This window comes from Telmatherina bonti (genome assembly GCF_933228915.1).
Source record: "Telmatherina bonti genome assembly, chromosome: 16".
NCBI lineage: Eukaryota > Metazoa > Chordata > Actinopteri > Atheriniformes > Telmatherinidae > Telmatherina > Telmatherina bonti.
The window spans coordinates 35333479-35353507 of record NC_136614.1 but is presented as its reverse complement, the minus strand read 5'-3'; the positions used below and the strand labels follow the sequence as shown (position 1 = coordinate 35353507).

Genomic DNA, 20029 nt, shown 5'->3' with positions numbered 1-20029 from the left:
GCTGCCCTCTACTGGTTTCATCCGGTCCCACTGGGTCAGTCCGGTCCTGTCAGAACACCGAGCGGTTCGGAGATCGCGTTCGGTTGTTTTATTATTTTTTTTACGAAATGTGTTCATCATCTTTCTTTCTGTTATACCATTCGTTTATGAGTACGACAGCCTATTCTGATCCACGCCGCGTCCGGCATCGTGCATGAGCAGCACAGCCGCGCTAGCGGACGCAGCGTTAGCGGCACTGCCGCGCTAGCGGACGCAGCGTTAGCGGTACAGCCGCGCTAGCGGACGCAGCGTTAGCGGCATAGCCGCGCTAGCGGTACAGCCGCGCTAGCGGACGCAGCGTTAGCGGTACAGCCGCGCTAGCGGACGCAGCGTTAGCGGCATAGCCGCGCTAGCGGACGCAGCGTCAGCGGCATGGCCGCGCTAGCGGACGCAGCGTTAGCGGTACAGCTGCGCTAGAGGACGCAGCGTTAGCGGTACAGCCGCGCTAGCGGACGCAGCGTTAGCGGTACAGCCGCGTTGGCGGACGCAGCGTGAGCGGCGTTGCGAAGGAGGAGTCTCGACTGCGTGCACGTCGTACGTTGAAGGCAACGAGTCCAGTATGCTACAACAGGATGTCGTCCGTGGCTGAATATGTTAGTAAAACGCAGAGAGTTGGAAGGAAAGCGCCATGACTGAGCCAGAACCAGGATCTTCTCCGAACCCTTTCAGCCCTTTTGTCCTCTGATCGGACCGCGGCTCCAAACCAAACGGAATGTGGTCCAGGAGCGACTTCGAAGACGGCAGCGAATCTCAGAAATATGGTGAGAGGTTCTGGAGGTTCGGTGTGAGGTCCAGTCTGATAGTGGGTTAAAGGCCCAGAACAGCTGCAGTTCCGCGGCTAACAGAGACCAGCTGTTCTGAATAGAGTCCTGGTTCTGGAGCTAAAACCCATCCGACACTGTTTTTAATGTGTGATGTGATCACGTGACGGAAAATTTGGAAGATGAAGCTAGACTGATGAACGAAGTGATTTATAAGGCCTGTAATAACATGTTATCAGGCACGCATTACAGATAATCATGAATTAAATTAAACAAATACGCTTTAAGAAGAGAAGACGATGAAAAAAAGCTCTTTGTGGATAAATGTGCTTTTGTAAAAATGTTGGAGAAAATGAAAATGTTCAACTGAGTTTTTATAACTGGAAGTTTGTACAGTTACCTTCTATCCATCCATCCACCTATCCATCTATCTGTCTATCTCAGGGTCATGGGAAAGCTGGAGTCCATCCCAGCAATCACTGGCCCGAGGCACAAACAGAAAGTTGTCACAATTAAACTAAAGGAAGCATTTTTATCTATAACCTGCATGTCAGAGTAACAGCTGGCCTGTTGACTTATAGGTGGTGCCCCCCCAGGCTGGGTGTCTGGACCCTGTATCCGTGATGGGCGCAGACAGAGCATGGTGTCTGACAGCGGAGACACGGGAATCGGTACTTACTGCTCGGACAGCGTGGAAGGTAGGACCTCTGCTTCATCCTCAGAGTTCAGGCTGTTTGTCAGCCATGATAGAGGAAAGTTTCTGTTCAGTCCAGCTTTATCTATTCTACACCAGTTCACAACACATCAAATCACTTTTTTACTTGTCCTGTCCATCATCGTAGCAAGCAGAATGATCGTCTGACTGCTGATTTGAGCCAAACACATTTCCTGTTCCAATAGGAGCTTTATGAGTGTAGCTCTATCATCAATCCATTTCCTATACTGCCTGGTCCAGTTAAGAGTGGTAGGAAGCTGGAGCCCGTCCCAGCAATCATCAGGCAGAAGGCAGGTACACCTGGACAGGTCGCCAGTCCATCTCAGAGCAAATATAACACCACTACAACCTCAGCTGCTCAGTCTAAACGGAAAACCTACCGAGCTGTCACGCCTGTAAGGAAAAACAGGTTTACCAAAAACATAAAGAAAACTGGGAAGACCTAAAAACCTACAAACAAGCTGAAGAAAAACAAGTGACTTTTACAGACACACTCCCATTCATCCCACCAATGAAACTACTTTCCAGTCATGTTGACCAGTAAACGGCGCAGTCATCCATTCACTTTCATGCCCTGATGGACACATCACCAGGCAACGCAGGGTTCATGTTGTGCTCAAGGACACTTAGGCATGTAGTCAATCCACCAACCTTCAGATTGATAGGCAACTGCTCTTCCTCGTGAGCCACAGCTGCCTGGTTATAAAAACATGTCGCTAAATGATCCGCATCAGTCCAGTTTATAACAGCTGTGTTCATATAAACCAGTTCATAGACTAATGATGGAGCTAAGGAAACCAGTGGACTGGAGGAGATCCTCCAATCTGAGCTGCACGACAGGACAGTGGAGAGGTAAAGCTCCATCAGAACCAGAACCAGAAGGAAAACCTCTATCAGAACCAGAACCAGGAAGGAAAACCTCCATCAGAACCAGAAACAGGAAGGAAAAGCTCCATCAGAACCAGAAGGAAAACCTCCATCAGAACCAGAACCAGGAAGGAAAACCTCCATCAGAACCAGAACCAGGAAGGAAAAGCTCCATCAGAACCAGAACCAGGAAGGAAAACCTCCATCAGAACCAGAAACAGAAGGAAAACCTCCATCAGAACCAGAACCAGGAAGGAAAACCTCCATCAGAACCAGAACCATGAAGGAAAAGCTCCATCAGAACCAGAACCATGAAGGAAAACCTCCATCAGAACCAGAACCATGAAGGAAAAGCTCCATCAGAACCAGAACCATGAAGGAAAACCTCCATCAGAACCAGAACCAGGAAGGAAAACCTCCATCAGAACCAGAACCAGAAGGAAAACCTCTATCAGAACCAGAACCAGAAGGAAAAGCTCCATCAGAACCAGAAGGAAAACCTCCATCAGAACCAGAACCAGGGAGGAAAACCTCCATCAGAACCAGAACCAGGAAGGAAAAGCTCCATCAGAACCAGAAGGAAAACCTCCATCAGAACCAGAACCAGGAAGGAAAACCTCCATCAGAACCAGAACCAGGAAGGAAAAGCTCCATCAGAACCAGAAGGAAAACCTCCATCAGAACCAGAACCAGGAAGGAAAACCTCCATCAGAACCAGAACCAGGAAGGAAAAGCTCCATCAGAACCAGAAGGAAAACCTCCATCAGAACCAGAACCAGGAAGGAAAAGCTCCATCAGAACCAGAAGGAAAACCTCTATCAGAACCAGAACCAGAAGGAAAAGCTCCATCAGAACCAGAACCAGGAAGGAAAAGCTCCATCAGAACCAGAAGGAAAAGCTCCATCAGAACCAGAACCAGGAAGGAAAAGCTCCATCAGAACCAGAAGGAAAAGCTCCATCAGAACCAGAACCAGAAGGAAAAGCTCCATCAGAACCAGAAGGAAAAGCTCCATCAGAACCAGAACCATGAAGGAGGTCCATCTTCCTGGACTGGTTGGGGTGGGGAGAACAGGGAAGAGTAGCAGTAGCAACCAGTAGCAGAACTCTGATCCACGATTCTCTGATCTGAGAAAGACATGAATGAGAACATCTGATGTTTCTACATGGAGAAGAAAGAGAGCGGAGGAGGCCAGTGCATCATGGGACGTCTCCCAGTGCATCATGGGACGTCTCCCAGTGCATCATGGGACATCTCCCAGTGCATCATGGGACGTCTCCCAGTGCATCATGGGACGTCTCCCAGTGCATCATGGGACGTCTCCCAGTGCATCATGGGACATCTCCCAGTGCATCATGGGACGTTCCACCAGTGCTTAATGGGACGTCTCCCAGTGCATCATGGGACGTCTCCCAGTGCATCATGGGACGTCTCCCAGTGCATCATGGGACGTTCTACCAGTGCTTAATGGGACGTCTCCCAGTGCATCATGGGACGTCTCCCAGTGCATCATGGGACGTTCCACCAGTGCTTCATGGGACGTCTCACAGTGCATCAAAAAATTCCTCAGTACATTTCCCAGTTAAAAACTTTCCCTCAACAAAGCACGTAGTCACATTCCCGATGGAGTTTATCCAGGGTACAAAGGGGTACAAAGGGGTGGCAACATTAACACAAGGAAACCAGGAAGATGCACAAAAATGAAGGCTTTATTTAGGACCTGCTTGTCCTTTAAAAAGTATCAAGAGTCACAGACAAAAGCCAAAACAAACCCAACAACAAAAGCAGAAACCAAAGCTGGCGCCAACCCAGCTACAATCCCGAACGAAGGTCGTTGACAGCCTTCATTCTGGTGCTCAGCAGAAGGTCCAGCCAATCAATGGTAGGTGGGCGTGTGGGCGACCAATCAGCATCCAGCACATCCGTCTGAGGGCGGTGCCAGGAAGAGAACCATGGTGATCAGCTAGATGACAGGTCACGGGCCGTAACACACGTTAAAACACAGAGAATAAAATGTATAAACCGGACATATCAACATGGCTTTGAAGAACACTAAAAGAACGTTTACCCGCAACCCAAACTAGACAATGTAGCTTAAACGGAACAGGTTACACAGGAACACAATAAAACTGTAGTGGCAGAGATAACTGACTATATAATGAAGGTTGCATTATGAGAAAGGACACTTTCAGTTCTCGTTTTTGCACATCAGTTATTGATTGTTTACAATAAAATGCCTACTGCCGATGTGCTGAGTGCTTTGTTAAAGATGTACTTGTAGTCAGAGGTGTAATAACACAGTTTTTTGTAGTTATGGGTACTATAGCATCCAAATCAGAGAACTAAGACAACTATTAATGCATCAATTATAATATAATTACTACTATATCATAAAGAAGAAAACAAATTGGATGAACTGTGCTGGTCACCAGCATGAAGACTGAAAACATCATAATACACAGACAATCCTTTGAGACGTGTCACAAAGTACATGAAGTTCTCAGGAGTTGATCTCAAAGTGTTACAGAATTATTTGAAGCAGATTTTTTTCCTTAAACATGAATTTAAAATGAGAAATTTCCAGATGGAACTTCCTACTTTCCCTATATTTAACTTCAGTTAAAGTTATTCTGCCTCAACAGTTTTATCTTTCTCTAATGCAACTAATTAAAACAGATAAGCTGATCTCTTCTTATCTTCTCTTCTCTTCTCTTCTCTTCGTAAAACAAGTTATTAAAAGAAAAAGGGGGGCTGGTGCTCACAATTCTAGGGGATTATTTTCATGCAGTACAATTTAGAACACTGGTGTGTCTTTGTGAATCACAATTTAGTGCAATGTGGAAGGAAATCATCTGCAGGATCACCTGACAAGTCTTAACTGACAGACAACCTTCCTGACGATCGCTCCTGCATCAAAGCATCTCGAAAAATATGGTGGGAAATATTTCAAACTGGGAGGAGGCAGAGAAGATGTTGCGGAGGGGATGTGTACGACACGGATTTCATGCCAAGCAACACAGGCTCTACATTTTAAATATGGAGGATTACAAACGTTACTGCAGACTGGAGCTTAATACAGACGGGAGCTGTAAACAGGTTTGACATGTAGAGGGAATACGAAGTAGAAACCAAAGCCTTCTTTAGGTGTTTACAGATACGCCATCAGTTGAATGAGGTCATGGCTGTGGGACCACGACATGTGGGCACTAAATGATTTTGTGACAGTCTACGAGTAATCATAGAAAGACTGATGTTTTAATAAGCATGGAATCATAGAAATATCTAATATGTTGATAAAATGGCTCCATGGAAACCAGACTTGCTTTAATTACCCTCCTGTAAAATATTGACATGATAATTATGGATTAAAGTTCTTCTTATGTCATGCATTTATCCTTTTTTACCTTCTTTCTTTATTCAGACTATAGGTCCAGTAAATAACAAAAACAAAAAAAAAAAGATGTTTTTTATGTTTAAATGTTTCTTACAGTTTTACTGATCATCATCCAGTGGACAAGAGGATAGCCTCCCTCCGCCTCCGGGTGGGGGGACGGGTCCTGACTGTTGTCTGTGCTTATGCACCGAACAGCAGTTCAGAGTACCCACCCTTTCTGGAGTCCTTGGAGGGAGTGCTGGAGGGTGCTCCTTCTGGGGACTCCATTGTTCTGCTGGGGGACTTCAATGCTCACATGGGCAATGACAGCGAGACCTGGAGGGGAGTGATTGGGAGGCATGGTCCCCCCCCTCTGAACCCAAATGGTGTTTTGTTATTGGACTTCTGTGCTCGTCATGGATTGTCCATAACAAATACCATGTTCCAGCATAAGAGTGTCCATATGTACACCTGGCATCAGGATTCCCTGGGCCGCAGTTCGATGATCAAGGTCCTGCCTCAAGTGGAGGAGTTTAAATATCTCGGGGTCTTGTTCACAAGTGAGGGAAGGATGGAGCATGAGATCGACAGACGGATCGGTGCAGCGTCTGCAGTAATGCGGACTCTGCGCCGGTCTGTCGTGGTGAAGAAGGAGCTGAGCCAGAAGGCGAAGCTCTCGATTTACCAGTCGATCTACGTTCCTACCCTCACCTATGGTCATGAGCTGTGGGTCGTGACTGAAAGAACGAGATCTCGTATACAGGCGGTTGAAATGGGTTTCCTCCGCAGGGTGGCCGGGCTCTCCCTTAGAGATAGGGTGAGGAGCTCGGTCATCCAGGAGGAGATCAGAGTAGAGCCGCTGCTCCTCTGCATCGAGAGGAACCAGTTGAGGTGGCTCGGGCATCTGGTCAGGATGCCTCCTGGACCTCCCTGGTGAGGTGTTCCAGGCACGTCCCTCTGGGAGGAGACCCCAGGGAAGACACAGGACACGCTGGAGGGATTATATCTCTCGGCTGGCCTGGGAACGCCTCGGGATCCCCCCCACAGAGTTGGTAAATGTGGCTGGGGAGAGGAAAGTCTGGGTTTCCCTACTTAGGCTGCTGCTACCCCGGTGGAGAATGGATGACTTAATCATAATTTTATTCCTGCTGTGGTTGTTAAAGTTCTTTGAACTGATTGTTGGTCTCCTGATTGTGAAACCAAAGTCAAACCAGAATATTTTCAGAAACAGTCGGCTGTAGATTCACGGAAAAGTCTTTTTAACGTCCTCTTTGGTTCCATCTTCTCCTGTAGACGACTCCAGCTCCAGTACAACACCTCTGTCCTTCCAGCCGCCGTCCCAGCACCACCTGAACCTGGACGATGAAGGTATCCCGATCGTCTCGGTCCTCCCGTCTCCATCATCCTCACCAGGGAGTCGTCTTAGAATCCCCGTTTCACCCCACAGCACCGGCCACTGGAGCAGGCCGGTCCACCTTCCCATCCCAGCCGCTTCTCCTGGGGGGCTGCCAAGCTGTCTGGACATGAAGGACCATCAGCCCATCCGCAGGTCGTCCTCCTTCACCAAGCTGTCATCAGGAGCTGATAAGACCTCTAAAAGGACATCTGCAGGACGGCGGTACAACCCAGACACCCAAGGTTCCCTGGATAGAAGCTTACTGAAGGCTTATAGAAAGGAGAGCCTGGGTTCCAACGCAGACCTGTATCTGCCGCTGTCCTCTTCGCTGATGTGCAGCAGCCTTCTGCAGCGCTCTCCAGGATCCAGACCCTCCTACCGGGTTCACCACAGCAGCAGATCTCCTCTGGAAACAGACCTCTTTTCTTCCTCGGCTCATTCCTCTCCCCTGAGACAGAAGAGTCTGGACATGAACTTCAGCGCTCTACCTGAAGCCAAACCGGCTCATGAAGCTGGACAGGTGTACGGCCACGCCTTACCCACACAGGTAGACTCACCTGTGGGTCAGAGAGCAGACAGAGGATCTCCCATCCAGCCAGCTGTTCGCACGCAGATGTGGCTGACCGAGCAGATGGAGTACAAGGGGGAGCCTCGTCCGATGGGCCCTTCTGGTTCAGACAGCTGTGGAGTGGATGGGCCGTCGCCATGGCAACAGGAGCCAGGGCTTAACCAGGTGAGAGCAGCATCGAGACTGACGGAATATTTTGTTTTTCATCCTAAAAGGAGTTTCATCCTGCATCTCTGGGAAGCTCAGTTAGTGCAGCAGAGACCGACGTTGGTGACAAATCTCCACGTCAGCTGAGATGTGATTTCATCACATCTGGCATCAGCGGCTATATGATGTAACAGGCCACAGCTTCTGCCTGCAGATGTGCAGAGTGTGAGGAGATTCCTGATCTCCTCTGAGCTCTTGAAACCCAAAAGACCAGTAGGTCAGATTTTAGGTCTCTGAGTCGAAGCAGGAGAACACCTCGTGTGTCGGCGCTTTACTGGTTTGTAGAGCTGTTAAAATGTGAAGACATTTTTAATGTTGTGGCTGATGAATGTCAGGTCGTATCAGGTCATTTGTCAGAATGTTAGAACTATATCATTTCATACTATATCATATGTCATTTCTGGAGAAATTATGACAAGTGCCAGTGCGGCTGCTGGCCCCTCCCCGGCGTGGCGGCCATTTTACAACAGTCGATGCTGAAGGAAGCGGAAACGACAAAGAAGCCGAATAGCTAAAGTGTTTCAAACACAAAATGCTTATTTAATGTAGTGAAAACGGTTTAAAGCTGAACTGAAATGAGTTGTCGACAGTTGTAATGTTCTTGTTGAAGGCTTGGTTCAAATGATGATGATGATGCTGACATCAGGAGGTTTATCTAATGAGAGGTATAACTGGTGTATAAAGGGCTTAAAATCTTTAAATGATGAATAAATGAGAGTGAAAAAGCAGAAGGAGGTCAAACAGAGTTGAACTGGCAGTCTGGTGAAAAGCACACGATGAGAGGAAGAGGAGGAGACGTCCCAGTGAGGAAGAGACCAGATCCAGAGCCTCCGGCTGCTTCCCAACCCGGATGAAGTGGAGGGAAATGAACGGATGGATGGACTGTGATGTGTTTGTGTTTTCAGATGCTGAGTGGGGGGGCACTTCCCGTCAGCACCCTGGTGAAGGTGAAAGAGGGGCTGCTGAGGCAGAGAGAGCTGGAGATCAACAGGTAAGAGGAGAGTTCTCCTTCCTTCTCCCCATTCCTTCTGGACGTTTCCTCCCGCAGTACTAAAGACGGCCGTCTGCTGTGTGCTTCTCAGACAGAAGCAGCAGATCTTGCAGCTTCATGCTCGAATCAGAGAGAACGAGCTCAGAGTTCAGCAGGTCCTGCAGAGCCAGAGAGGCCTGTATGAAGACCCCGTTCTTCCAAGCGTTGAGGTGAGATGGAGTCTCTGATGACGGTTCAGATTCATGGTGCAGAGTTTATAATCCTGGTCGTCCTTCAGGACTCAGCGGTGAGACGACGGTGTGCACACACACCTGACATGCTGTGCTGCGATGAGGAGCTGGGAAAGAAACTTGTCCTGGCGGAACTGGAAGTTCTCCATGTGAACAAGTTCTTCAGTCAAGTCACACAGAGATACACGGAGGATATCAGAAAACTGGAGGAGAAGGTACGACTGCTGATTCACGCAGAGAACGTCTTGTTTCCTCCTCATGTCTGATGGGAATCTTCATCTGACTGACAGATAAAGACCAGGGATCGTTACATCAGCAGCCTGAAGAAGAAATGTCAGAGGGAGAGCGACCAGAACAAAGAAAAACAGCAGCGCATCGAGACGCTGGAGAAATACCTGTCTGACCTGCCCACGCTGGACGAGGTGCAGGTCCAGTCCAATCAGGTAGCAGCACACGGTACACCTGCTGATTCACCTGATAATACACCTGATGATTCACCTGATAATACACCTGATGATTCACCTGATAATACACCTGCTGATTCACCTGATGATACACCTGATGATACACCTGATAATACACCTGCTGATTCACCTGATAATACACCTGATAATACACCTGATAATACACCTGATAGTACACCTGATGATACACCTGATAATACACCTGATGATACACCTGATGATACACCTGATGATACACCTGATAGTACACCTGATGATACACCTGATAATACACCTGATGATACACCTGATAATACACCTGATGATACACCTGATGATACACCTGATGATACACCTGCTGATTCACCTGATAATACACCTGATAATACACCTGCTGATACACCTGCTGATTCACCTGATAATACACCTGCTGATTCACCTGATAATACACCTGATAATACACCTGATGATACACCTGCTGATTCACCTGATAATACACCTGATAATACACCTGATAATACACCTGATGATACACCTGATAATACACCTGATGATACACCTGATAATACACCTGATAATACACCTGATGATACACCTGATAATACACCTGCTGATTCACCTGATGATACACCTGATGATACACCTGCTGATTCACCTGATAATACACCTGATGATACACCTGATAATACACCTGATGATACACCTGCTGATTCACCTGATAATACACCTGATAATACACCTGCTGATTCACCTGATAATACACCTGCTGATTCACCTGATAATACACCTGCTGATTCACCTGATAATACACCTGCTGATTCACCTGATAATACACCTGATGATTCACCTGATAATACACCTGATGATTCACCTGATAATACACCTGATGATTCACCTGATAATACACCTGATGATTCACCTGATAATACACCTGATGATTCACCTGATAATACACCTGATGATTCACCTGATAATACACCTGATGATTCACCTGATAATACACCTGCTGATTCACCTGATAATACACCTGCTGATACACCTGATAATACACCTGATGATACACCTGATGATTCACCTGATGATTCACCTGATGATTCACCTGATGATACACCTGCTGATACACCTGATGATACACCTGATGATACACCTGATGATTCACCTGATGATTCACCTGATGATTCACCTGATAATACACCTGCTGATTCACCTGCTGATACACCTGATGATACACCTGATGATACACCTGATGATTCACCTGATGATTCACCTGATAATACACCTGCTGATTCACCTGATGATACACCTGATAATACACCTGATGATACACCTGATAATACACCTGCTGATTCACCTGATAATACACCTGATGATACACCTGGGGGGTATAAAGCTGGATTTATTAGTTCTCAGTCTGTTTTACTTCAAAGTTCGGGACAGATTGTTTCTGATTTTAGTAAAGGAAGAAGAAGAAGGACGGGAAGAATCTTTGACAGCAGCAAACAAACAAGAGACCAAAACAAACTAAATCAGCTCGATCGATGGTAGCGAAGGGGAAGGTTGCTGGTTAAAATCTGTTGTTCCAGTCCTGGGACCTGGATGGAATAAACTCTGTTTTCTGCTGCCTGAGGCTCGCAGGAGTTCACAGGTCAGAGTTGTAACAGAAACCCATCCATCCTTCCCTTTCCCTAACCACTTCGTCCAAGTCAGAGAAGCTGCAGCCTAGAAACCACTGAGGGCTTTAAAAGGAAAATCTTAGAATGAATCCTGAGTGTGACGATGATAAAACGGGTGGAATGGGATCATATTTCATTGTTCTGATTAAAAACCTGCCAGACAGGATCGAGTGGGGCAGCAGTACTTCTAGTTCCCCATGAGGAAAGCTGGACTCAGACTGGTCCAGATGAAGCTCAGTAGTTCTGATTCTGTGCTCAGCAGGAGGAGCTACAGCGGAAAGCCAAAGATCTGGAGGAGACGGTTTCCCGGCTGCAGAAGAACCTGGAGGAAGGATGCGCCCGGATCAAAGAGAAGGACTTCATGATCCAGGTCCAGGCCAACAGAGAGAAGGAGCTCATCGCGTCTGTGCACAGGTGCAAAGCAACGCATGATAACGTCCACGGCTCCCAGGCAGAGTGGGAAAGGTGGGGATTGAACCAGCAACACGTGTGTTTCTGTACAGCCTGCAGCAGAAGGTGCAGCAGTGTCTGGATGATGGTGTGAGGCTGCCGATGCAGGACCTGAAGAGACTCGAGGTGGAAAACAGTCAGCTGCTGCAGCAGCAGGAACACAGCAGCAGGGTAACACACACACACACACACACACATAACCACACACAGAACCACACACACACACACACACACACACACACATAACCACACACATAACCACACACACACATAACCACACACACACACACACACACAGAACCACACACAGAACCACACACAGAACCACACACATAACCACACACATAACCACACACACACACACACACACAGAACCACACACAGAACCACACACATAACCACACACATAACCACACACACACATAACCACACACACACACACACACACAGAACCACACACAGAACCACACACATAACCACACACATAACCACACACACACACACACACACACACACACACATAACCACACACACAAATAACCACATACACACATAACCACACACATAACCACACACACAAATAACCACACACACACACACACACACAGAACCACACACAGAACCACACACATAACCACACACATAACCACACACACACACACACACACATAACCACACACACAAATAACCACATACACACATAACCACACACATAACCACACACACAAATAACCACACACACACACACACACACACACATAACCACACACATAACCACACACATAACCACACACATAACCACACACACACATAACCACACACACACACACACACATAACCACACACATAACCACACACACACACATAACCACATACACACACACACATAACCACACACATAACCACACACATAACCACACACATAACCACACACACACACACACATAACCACACACATAACCACACACACACACATAACCACATACACACACACACATAACCACACACATAACCACACACATAACCACACACACACATAACCACACACACACACACACACACACATAACCACACACACACACATAACCACATACACACACACACATAACCACACACATAACCACACACATAACCACACACACACATAACCACACACATAACCACACACATAACCACACACACACATAACCACACACATAACCACACACACACACACACACACACACATAACCACACACACACACACACACATAACCACACACACACACACACATAACCACACACACATAACCACACACATAACCACACACACACATAACCACACACACACACACACACACACACACATAACCACACACATAACCACACACACACATAACCACACACACACACACATAACCACACACATAACCACACACACACACATAACCACATACACACACACACATAACCACACACATAACCACACACATAACCACACACACACATAACCACACACACACACACACACATAACCACACACATAACCACACACACACACATAACCACATACACACACACACATAACCACACACATAACCACACACACACATAACCACACACACACACATAACCACACACATAACCACACACACACACATAACCACACATAACCACACACACACATAACCACACACATAACCACACACACACATAACCACACACATAACCACACACACACACATAACCACACACACACACATAACCACATACACACACACACATAACCACACATAACCACACACACACATAACCACATACACACACACACATAACCACACATAACCACACACACACATAACCACACACACACATAACCACACACACACATAACCACACACACACACACACACACACACATAACCCCACACACACACACACACACATAACCACACACACATAACCACACACATAACCACACACACACATAACCACACACATAACCACACACACACATAACCACACACATAACCACACACACACATAACCACACACATAACCACACACACACACACACAACCACACACACACACACATAACCACACACACACACACATAACCACACATAACCACACACACACACACATAACCACACATAAACACACACACACACACACACACACACACACACACACATAACCACACACACACATAACCACACACACACACACACATAACCACACATAAACACACACACACACACACACACATAACCACACACACACATAACCACACACATCCACACACACACACACACACACAACCACACACACACACACACACACATAACCACACACACACATAACCACACACACACATAACCACACACACATAACCACACACATAACCACACACACACACACACACACACATAACCACACACACACACACACACACACACACACATAACCACACACACACATAACCACACACATAACCACACACACACACACCCACACACACACACATAACCACACACACACACCCACACACACACACATAACCACACACATAACCACACACACACACATAACCACACACACACACATAACCACACACATAACCACACACACACACATAACCACACACACACACACACACACATAACCACACACACACACACACACACATAACCACACATAACCACACACACACATAACCACACACACACACACACACACACACACACATCCACACACACACACACACACATAACCACACACACACATAACCACACACACACACACACATAACCACACACACACATAACCACACACACACCCACACACATCCACACACACACACACACACATAACCACACACATAACCACACACACACATAACCACACACACACACACACACACACATAACCACACACACACCCACACACATCCACACACACATAACCACACACACACACACACACACATAACCACACACACACATAACCACACACACACCCACACACATCCACACACACACACACACATAACCACACACATAACCACACACACACACATAACCACACACACACATAACCACACACACATCCACACACACATAACCACACACACACATAACCACACACATCCACACACACACACATAACCCCACACACACACACCCACACACACACACACACCCACACACACACACATAACCACACACACACACACACACCCACACACACACACATAACCACACACATAACCACACACACACACATAACCACACACACACACATAACCACAGACATAACCACACACACACACACACACACACACACACACATAACCACACACATAACCACACACACACACATAACCACACACACACACACACATAACCACACACACACACACACACACACACATAACCACACATAACCACACACACACATAACCACACACACACACACACACACACACACACACACACATAACCACACACATCCACACACACACACACACATAACCACACACATCCACACACACACACACACATAACCACACATAACCACACACACACATAACCACACACACACACACACACACACACACACACACACACACATAACCACACACACACACACACACACACACATAACCACACACACACATAACCACACACACACACACACACATAACCACACACATAACCACACACACACACACCCACACACATCCACACACACATAACCACACACATAACCACACACACACACACACATAACCACACACACACATAACCACACACACACCCACACACATCCACACACACACACACACATAACCACACACATAACCACACACACACACATAACCACACACACACATAACCACACACACACCCACACACATCCACACACACATAACCACACACACACATAACCACACACATCCACACACACACACACACATCCACACACACACACACACATAACCACACACACACACATAACCACACACATCCACACACACACACACATAACCACACACACACACACACACATAACCACACACACACACACACACACATAACCACACACATCCACACACACACACACACACACATAACCACACACATCCACACACACACACACACACACATAACCACACACACACCCACACACATCCACACACACACACACACACACACATAACCACACACACACACACACACATAACCACACACACATAACCACACACATAACCACACACACACACACACACATAACCACACACACACACACACATAACCACACACATAACCACACACATCCACACACACACACACACATAACCACACACACACACATAACCACACACACACACACACACACATAACCACACACATAACCACACACATCCACACACACACACATAACCACACACACACACACATAACCACACACATAACCACACACATCCACACATAACCACACACACACACACACATAACCACACACACACACACATAACCACACACACACACACACACACACATCCACACACACACACATAACCACACACACACCCACACACATCCACACACACACATAACCACACACACACACACACACACACACACACATAACCACACACACACATAACCACACACACACACACACATAACCACACACACACATAACCACACGCACACATAACCACACACACACATCCACACACACACACACATAACCACACACACACACACGCACACACACACACACACACACACACACATCCACACATAACCACACACACACATAACCACACACATAACCACACACACACACATAACCACACACATAACCACACACACACACACACACATAACCACACACACACATAACCACACGCACACATAACCACACACACACACACACACACACACACACAGGTCATATAAAGACATGAACATGTGTGTGTTCCTCCACAGCTGTTCAAGCATCAAAAAGAGGAAATTGAGAGACTGACATCACAACTAATGGTGAGGTCATCACGCATCAATTCTAACCGTTAAAGTCTGTTGGGGTCACCTGCAGCCCAGAAACAACCTGACATCATCTGGTCCGGTTTATCAGCCGGTCCGGTCCATCATCCGGTCCGGTTTAACAGCTAATTAACAGAAACTTGTTTTTTGTCTCAATCTGACATCTAAAGTGAGATTTTTGAGATTTTAAATAAAATATAAATTACAGAAAAAGTCCAAATTGATGGAGGGAAAACATTTTAAATTCTAACAAGATAAAAATGGAAACAGGCGTGGGACGCGTGTGCGTACTGCTTTATAAAGGTTTTATTTGGGCTGCATCTCCTGTTGTCCCGTCCTACACCTGACTGGAGAAATGAAACCATGTGCACACACCGCCTTGTAGTTATTTCACTTCCCCTGGTTGGACTTTTCTCAATTAGATATTAAATAGAAAGAAACTAAAAGACAGAATTCTCCTCCAGTTCAGCCGCTCCTGTGTTGTTCTGTTAGGTAACCAGCACACGGCTGCAGAAGAAGAAGAGTCTTCTTCATCAACAACAGCCACACCTGCTGGAGGAGGAAGAGGAGGGAGGCATAGTCCCACTGGCCGGAGTCTTCCTGCAGGTAACAGACCTGGAGATGACCTCACTGACCATCCAGCCAATGAGAAGTCAGCTGCTTCAGGTTTTCAGCTTCCACGACAAGTAGTCTGTCCGTGGGGAATAAAGCGCATCAGAAACTTAGATTCACCATGGCAACGGCTGATCCTTTTACACTTAGATTCACCATGGCAACAGCTGACATGTTGATTCAGCCGAGCTAGAAATCTGGATACAGTTTACCTCAAACACGACCAGCAGGAAGCTCACGTTTCCATCTTTAGTCACGTGATCAGGACGTTACGACTCGTTAACTGTGACGTCTGAAGTGAAAAACGTGTGGAGACAGGGGAACATCGTCCTTTCTTTGCTCTGAAACCAAAGTGTGTTCTTGTTCTCATTGAGGTTCAGGATGAAGATGTATCGGAGCATCGTCCTCCTCCTCCTCCTCCGGCGGGAACATCAGAGGTGGACTGGCTGCTAAAGGAGATGTCTCTGTGTCTGCTGGACCTCCAGGGTCTCTGCAGCATTCTGGCTCAGAGAGCTCAGGGGAAGCAGCCCAACCTCTCCCTGCTGCTCGCCATGAAATGTAGGTTCATCATGCCCACAGTCACCATGGCAACGACCGCATCAGCTCTTCACCTTTCTCACCTGTGGTTTCTCCATCTAGCATTCAGCGTCCCAGCGGAGGAGACGGACATCCGGACGGCGGCGGTGGACGAGGAGCTGAGCTTCAAGCTGCTGGAGGTCGGACAGCTGAGGAGAGACATCGACGATCTGAGGAGGAACATGTCGGAGCGATACGCTCAGGGTCAGCTGGACGACGGCTGCATCGCATAGAGACAAAACAGAACCTCCCGCTCCTCCTCAGAACCTCCCGCTCCTCCTCAGAACCTCCCACTTCTCCTCAGAACCTCCTCCTCAGAACCTCCCACTTCTCCTCAGAACCTCCTCCTCAGAACCTCCCGCTCCTCCTCAGAACCTCCTCCTCAGAACCTCCCGCTCCTCCTCAGAACCTCCCGCTCCTCCTCAGAACCTCCTCCTCCTCCAAACCTCCCACTTCTTCTCCGAACCTCCTGCTTCTTAGAACCTCCCGGTCCTCCTCAGAACCTCCTCCTCAGAACGTTCTGCTCATTTCAACCTTCTTCTCCTCATCAGAACCTCCTGTTCCTCCTCAGAACCTCCTCCTCAGAACCTCCTGCTCCTCATCAGAACCACCAGGAGGTTCTGTGGACCCGCTGGATCAGCATCATCAGAACCTCAAAAAGACGTGAAGTGAAAGTTCTGACATGACTCAGACGTGGAGTCAACGAAGGAGACAAGTCTTTGTCGTTGCCGTGGTCGTCGTCATGGTGACTGCTGGACTGACAGCGAGTCTCAGCCAATCAACAGCTGCTTCGGTCTGAATGAAAACAGGAATATTCTTCCTGCTTTCAGGAAAACTCTTAACCAAGAGGAAGATGAAGAGGATGAAGGATTAAGCCCGTCGTCATGGAGCTGTGTTTTCTGTGCATGGATGTGATGCTGGTTACCATGACAACCACGTTGTCGGTAGTCGGTGTTCGGGCTCTGATGAATTATATTTATATCCAGCCATGTTTACACGCTTCTGATCTGACTTGTACTGAAATAAAACTATTTTCCTAAAGTTTGGTTAATTGACGGACGTGGTCGTTTGACAGGAAGTCAGCCAGCTGGTCTGTACAGGTGCCCCTCCCCCGCTCTACAGGTGTGCATTGTGTCCACACAGAACTGACTCACACCTGCAGAACCGACTCACCTGCGCCACGCCACAGAAGCTCACTGCTCAAATTTTATTCCAGATAAACCCAAGAAGCTGCTCATGCTGTAACCATGGTAACAGTACCGGGTGCGACAGAAAGCACAGGGGTGATGTGATCAGTCCACCCTGTTCCCTACATGGTGCTCACGCCATCTTCTGGGAGTGTTCGAATGTCCACCCTGTTCCCTACATGGTGCTCACGCCATCTTCTGGGAGTGTTCGAATGTCCACCCTGTTCCCTACGTGGTGCTCACGCCATCTTCTAGGAGTGTTCGAATGTCCACCCTGTTCCCTACGTGGTGCTCACGCCATCTTCTGGGAGTGTTCGAATGTCCACCCTGTTCCCTACATGGTGCTCACGCCATCTTCTGGGAGTGTCCGAATGTCCACCCTGTTCCCTACGTGGTGCTCACGCCATCTTCTGGGAGTGTTCGAATGTCCACCCTGTTCCCTACATGGTGCTCACGCCATCTTCTGGGAGTGTCCGAATGTCCACCCTGTTCCCTACATGGTGCTCACGCCATCTTCTGGGAGTGTCCGAATGTCCACCCTGTTCCCTACGTGTTGCTCACGCCATCTTCTAGGAGTGTTCGAATGTCCACCCTGTTCCCTACATGGTGCTCACGCCATCTTCTGGGAGTGTTCGAATGTCCACCCTGTTCCCTACGTGTTGCTCACGCCATCTTCTAGGAGTGTCCGAATGTCCACCCTGTTCCCTACATGGTGCTCACGCCATCTTCTAGGAGTGTTCGAATGTCCACCCTGTTCCCTGCGTGTTGCTCACGCCATCTTCTGGGAGTGTCCAAATGTCCACCCTGTTCCCTACATGGTGCTCACGCCATCTTCTGGGAGTGTTCGAATGTCCACCCTGTTCCCTACATGGTGCTCACGCCATCTTCTAGGAGTGTTCGAATGTCCA

At 47.5% G+C, this 20029-nt stretch overlaps 1 protein-coding gene across 1 annotated transcript; it reads left to right on the top strand.

Annotated features, from left to right (window-relative positions):
• The first annotated feature begins 609 nt into the window (after window positions 1-609).
• cep85l (centrosomal protein 85L) lies at window positions 610-18280 on the top strand. Its single transcript, XM_079255954.1, has 13 exons — window positions 610-800; window positions 1382-1498; window positions 7047-7882; window positions 8830-8915; window positions 9007-9124; window positions 9193-9360; window positions 9436-9588; window positions 11521-11675; window positions 11765-11882; window positions 16693-16743; window positions 17239-17352; window positions 17733-17916; window positions 17998-18280. The coding sequence occupies exons 1-13, from the start codon at window positions 752-754 to the stop codon at window positions 18165-18167; spliced, it is 2319 nt and encodes a 772-aa protein (XP_079112080.1). The 5' UTR covers window positions 610-751; the 3' UTR covers window positions 18168-18280.
• Window positions 18281-20029: the final 1749 nt, after the last annotated feature.

Excerpts from the sequence above, each read along its gene's own strand:
- cep85l (XM_079255954.1), top strand. The coding sequence starts at position 752 with ATGTGGTCCAGGAGCGACTTCGAAGACGGCAGCGAATCTCAGAAATAT. Across the intron at positions 801-1,381 it reads CAGCGAATCTCAGAAATATG|GTGGTGCCCCCCCAGGCTGG; the intron begins GTGAGAGGTTCT and ends GTTGACTTATAG. Across the intron at positions 8,916-9,006 it reads AGAGAGCTGGAGATCAACAG|ACAGAAGCAGCAGATCTTGC; the intron begins GTAAGAGGAGAG and ends TGTGCTTCTCAG.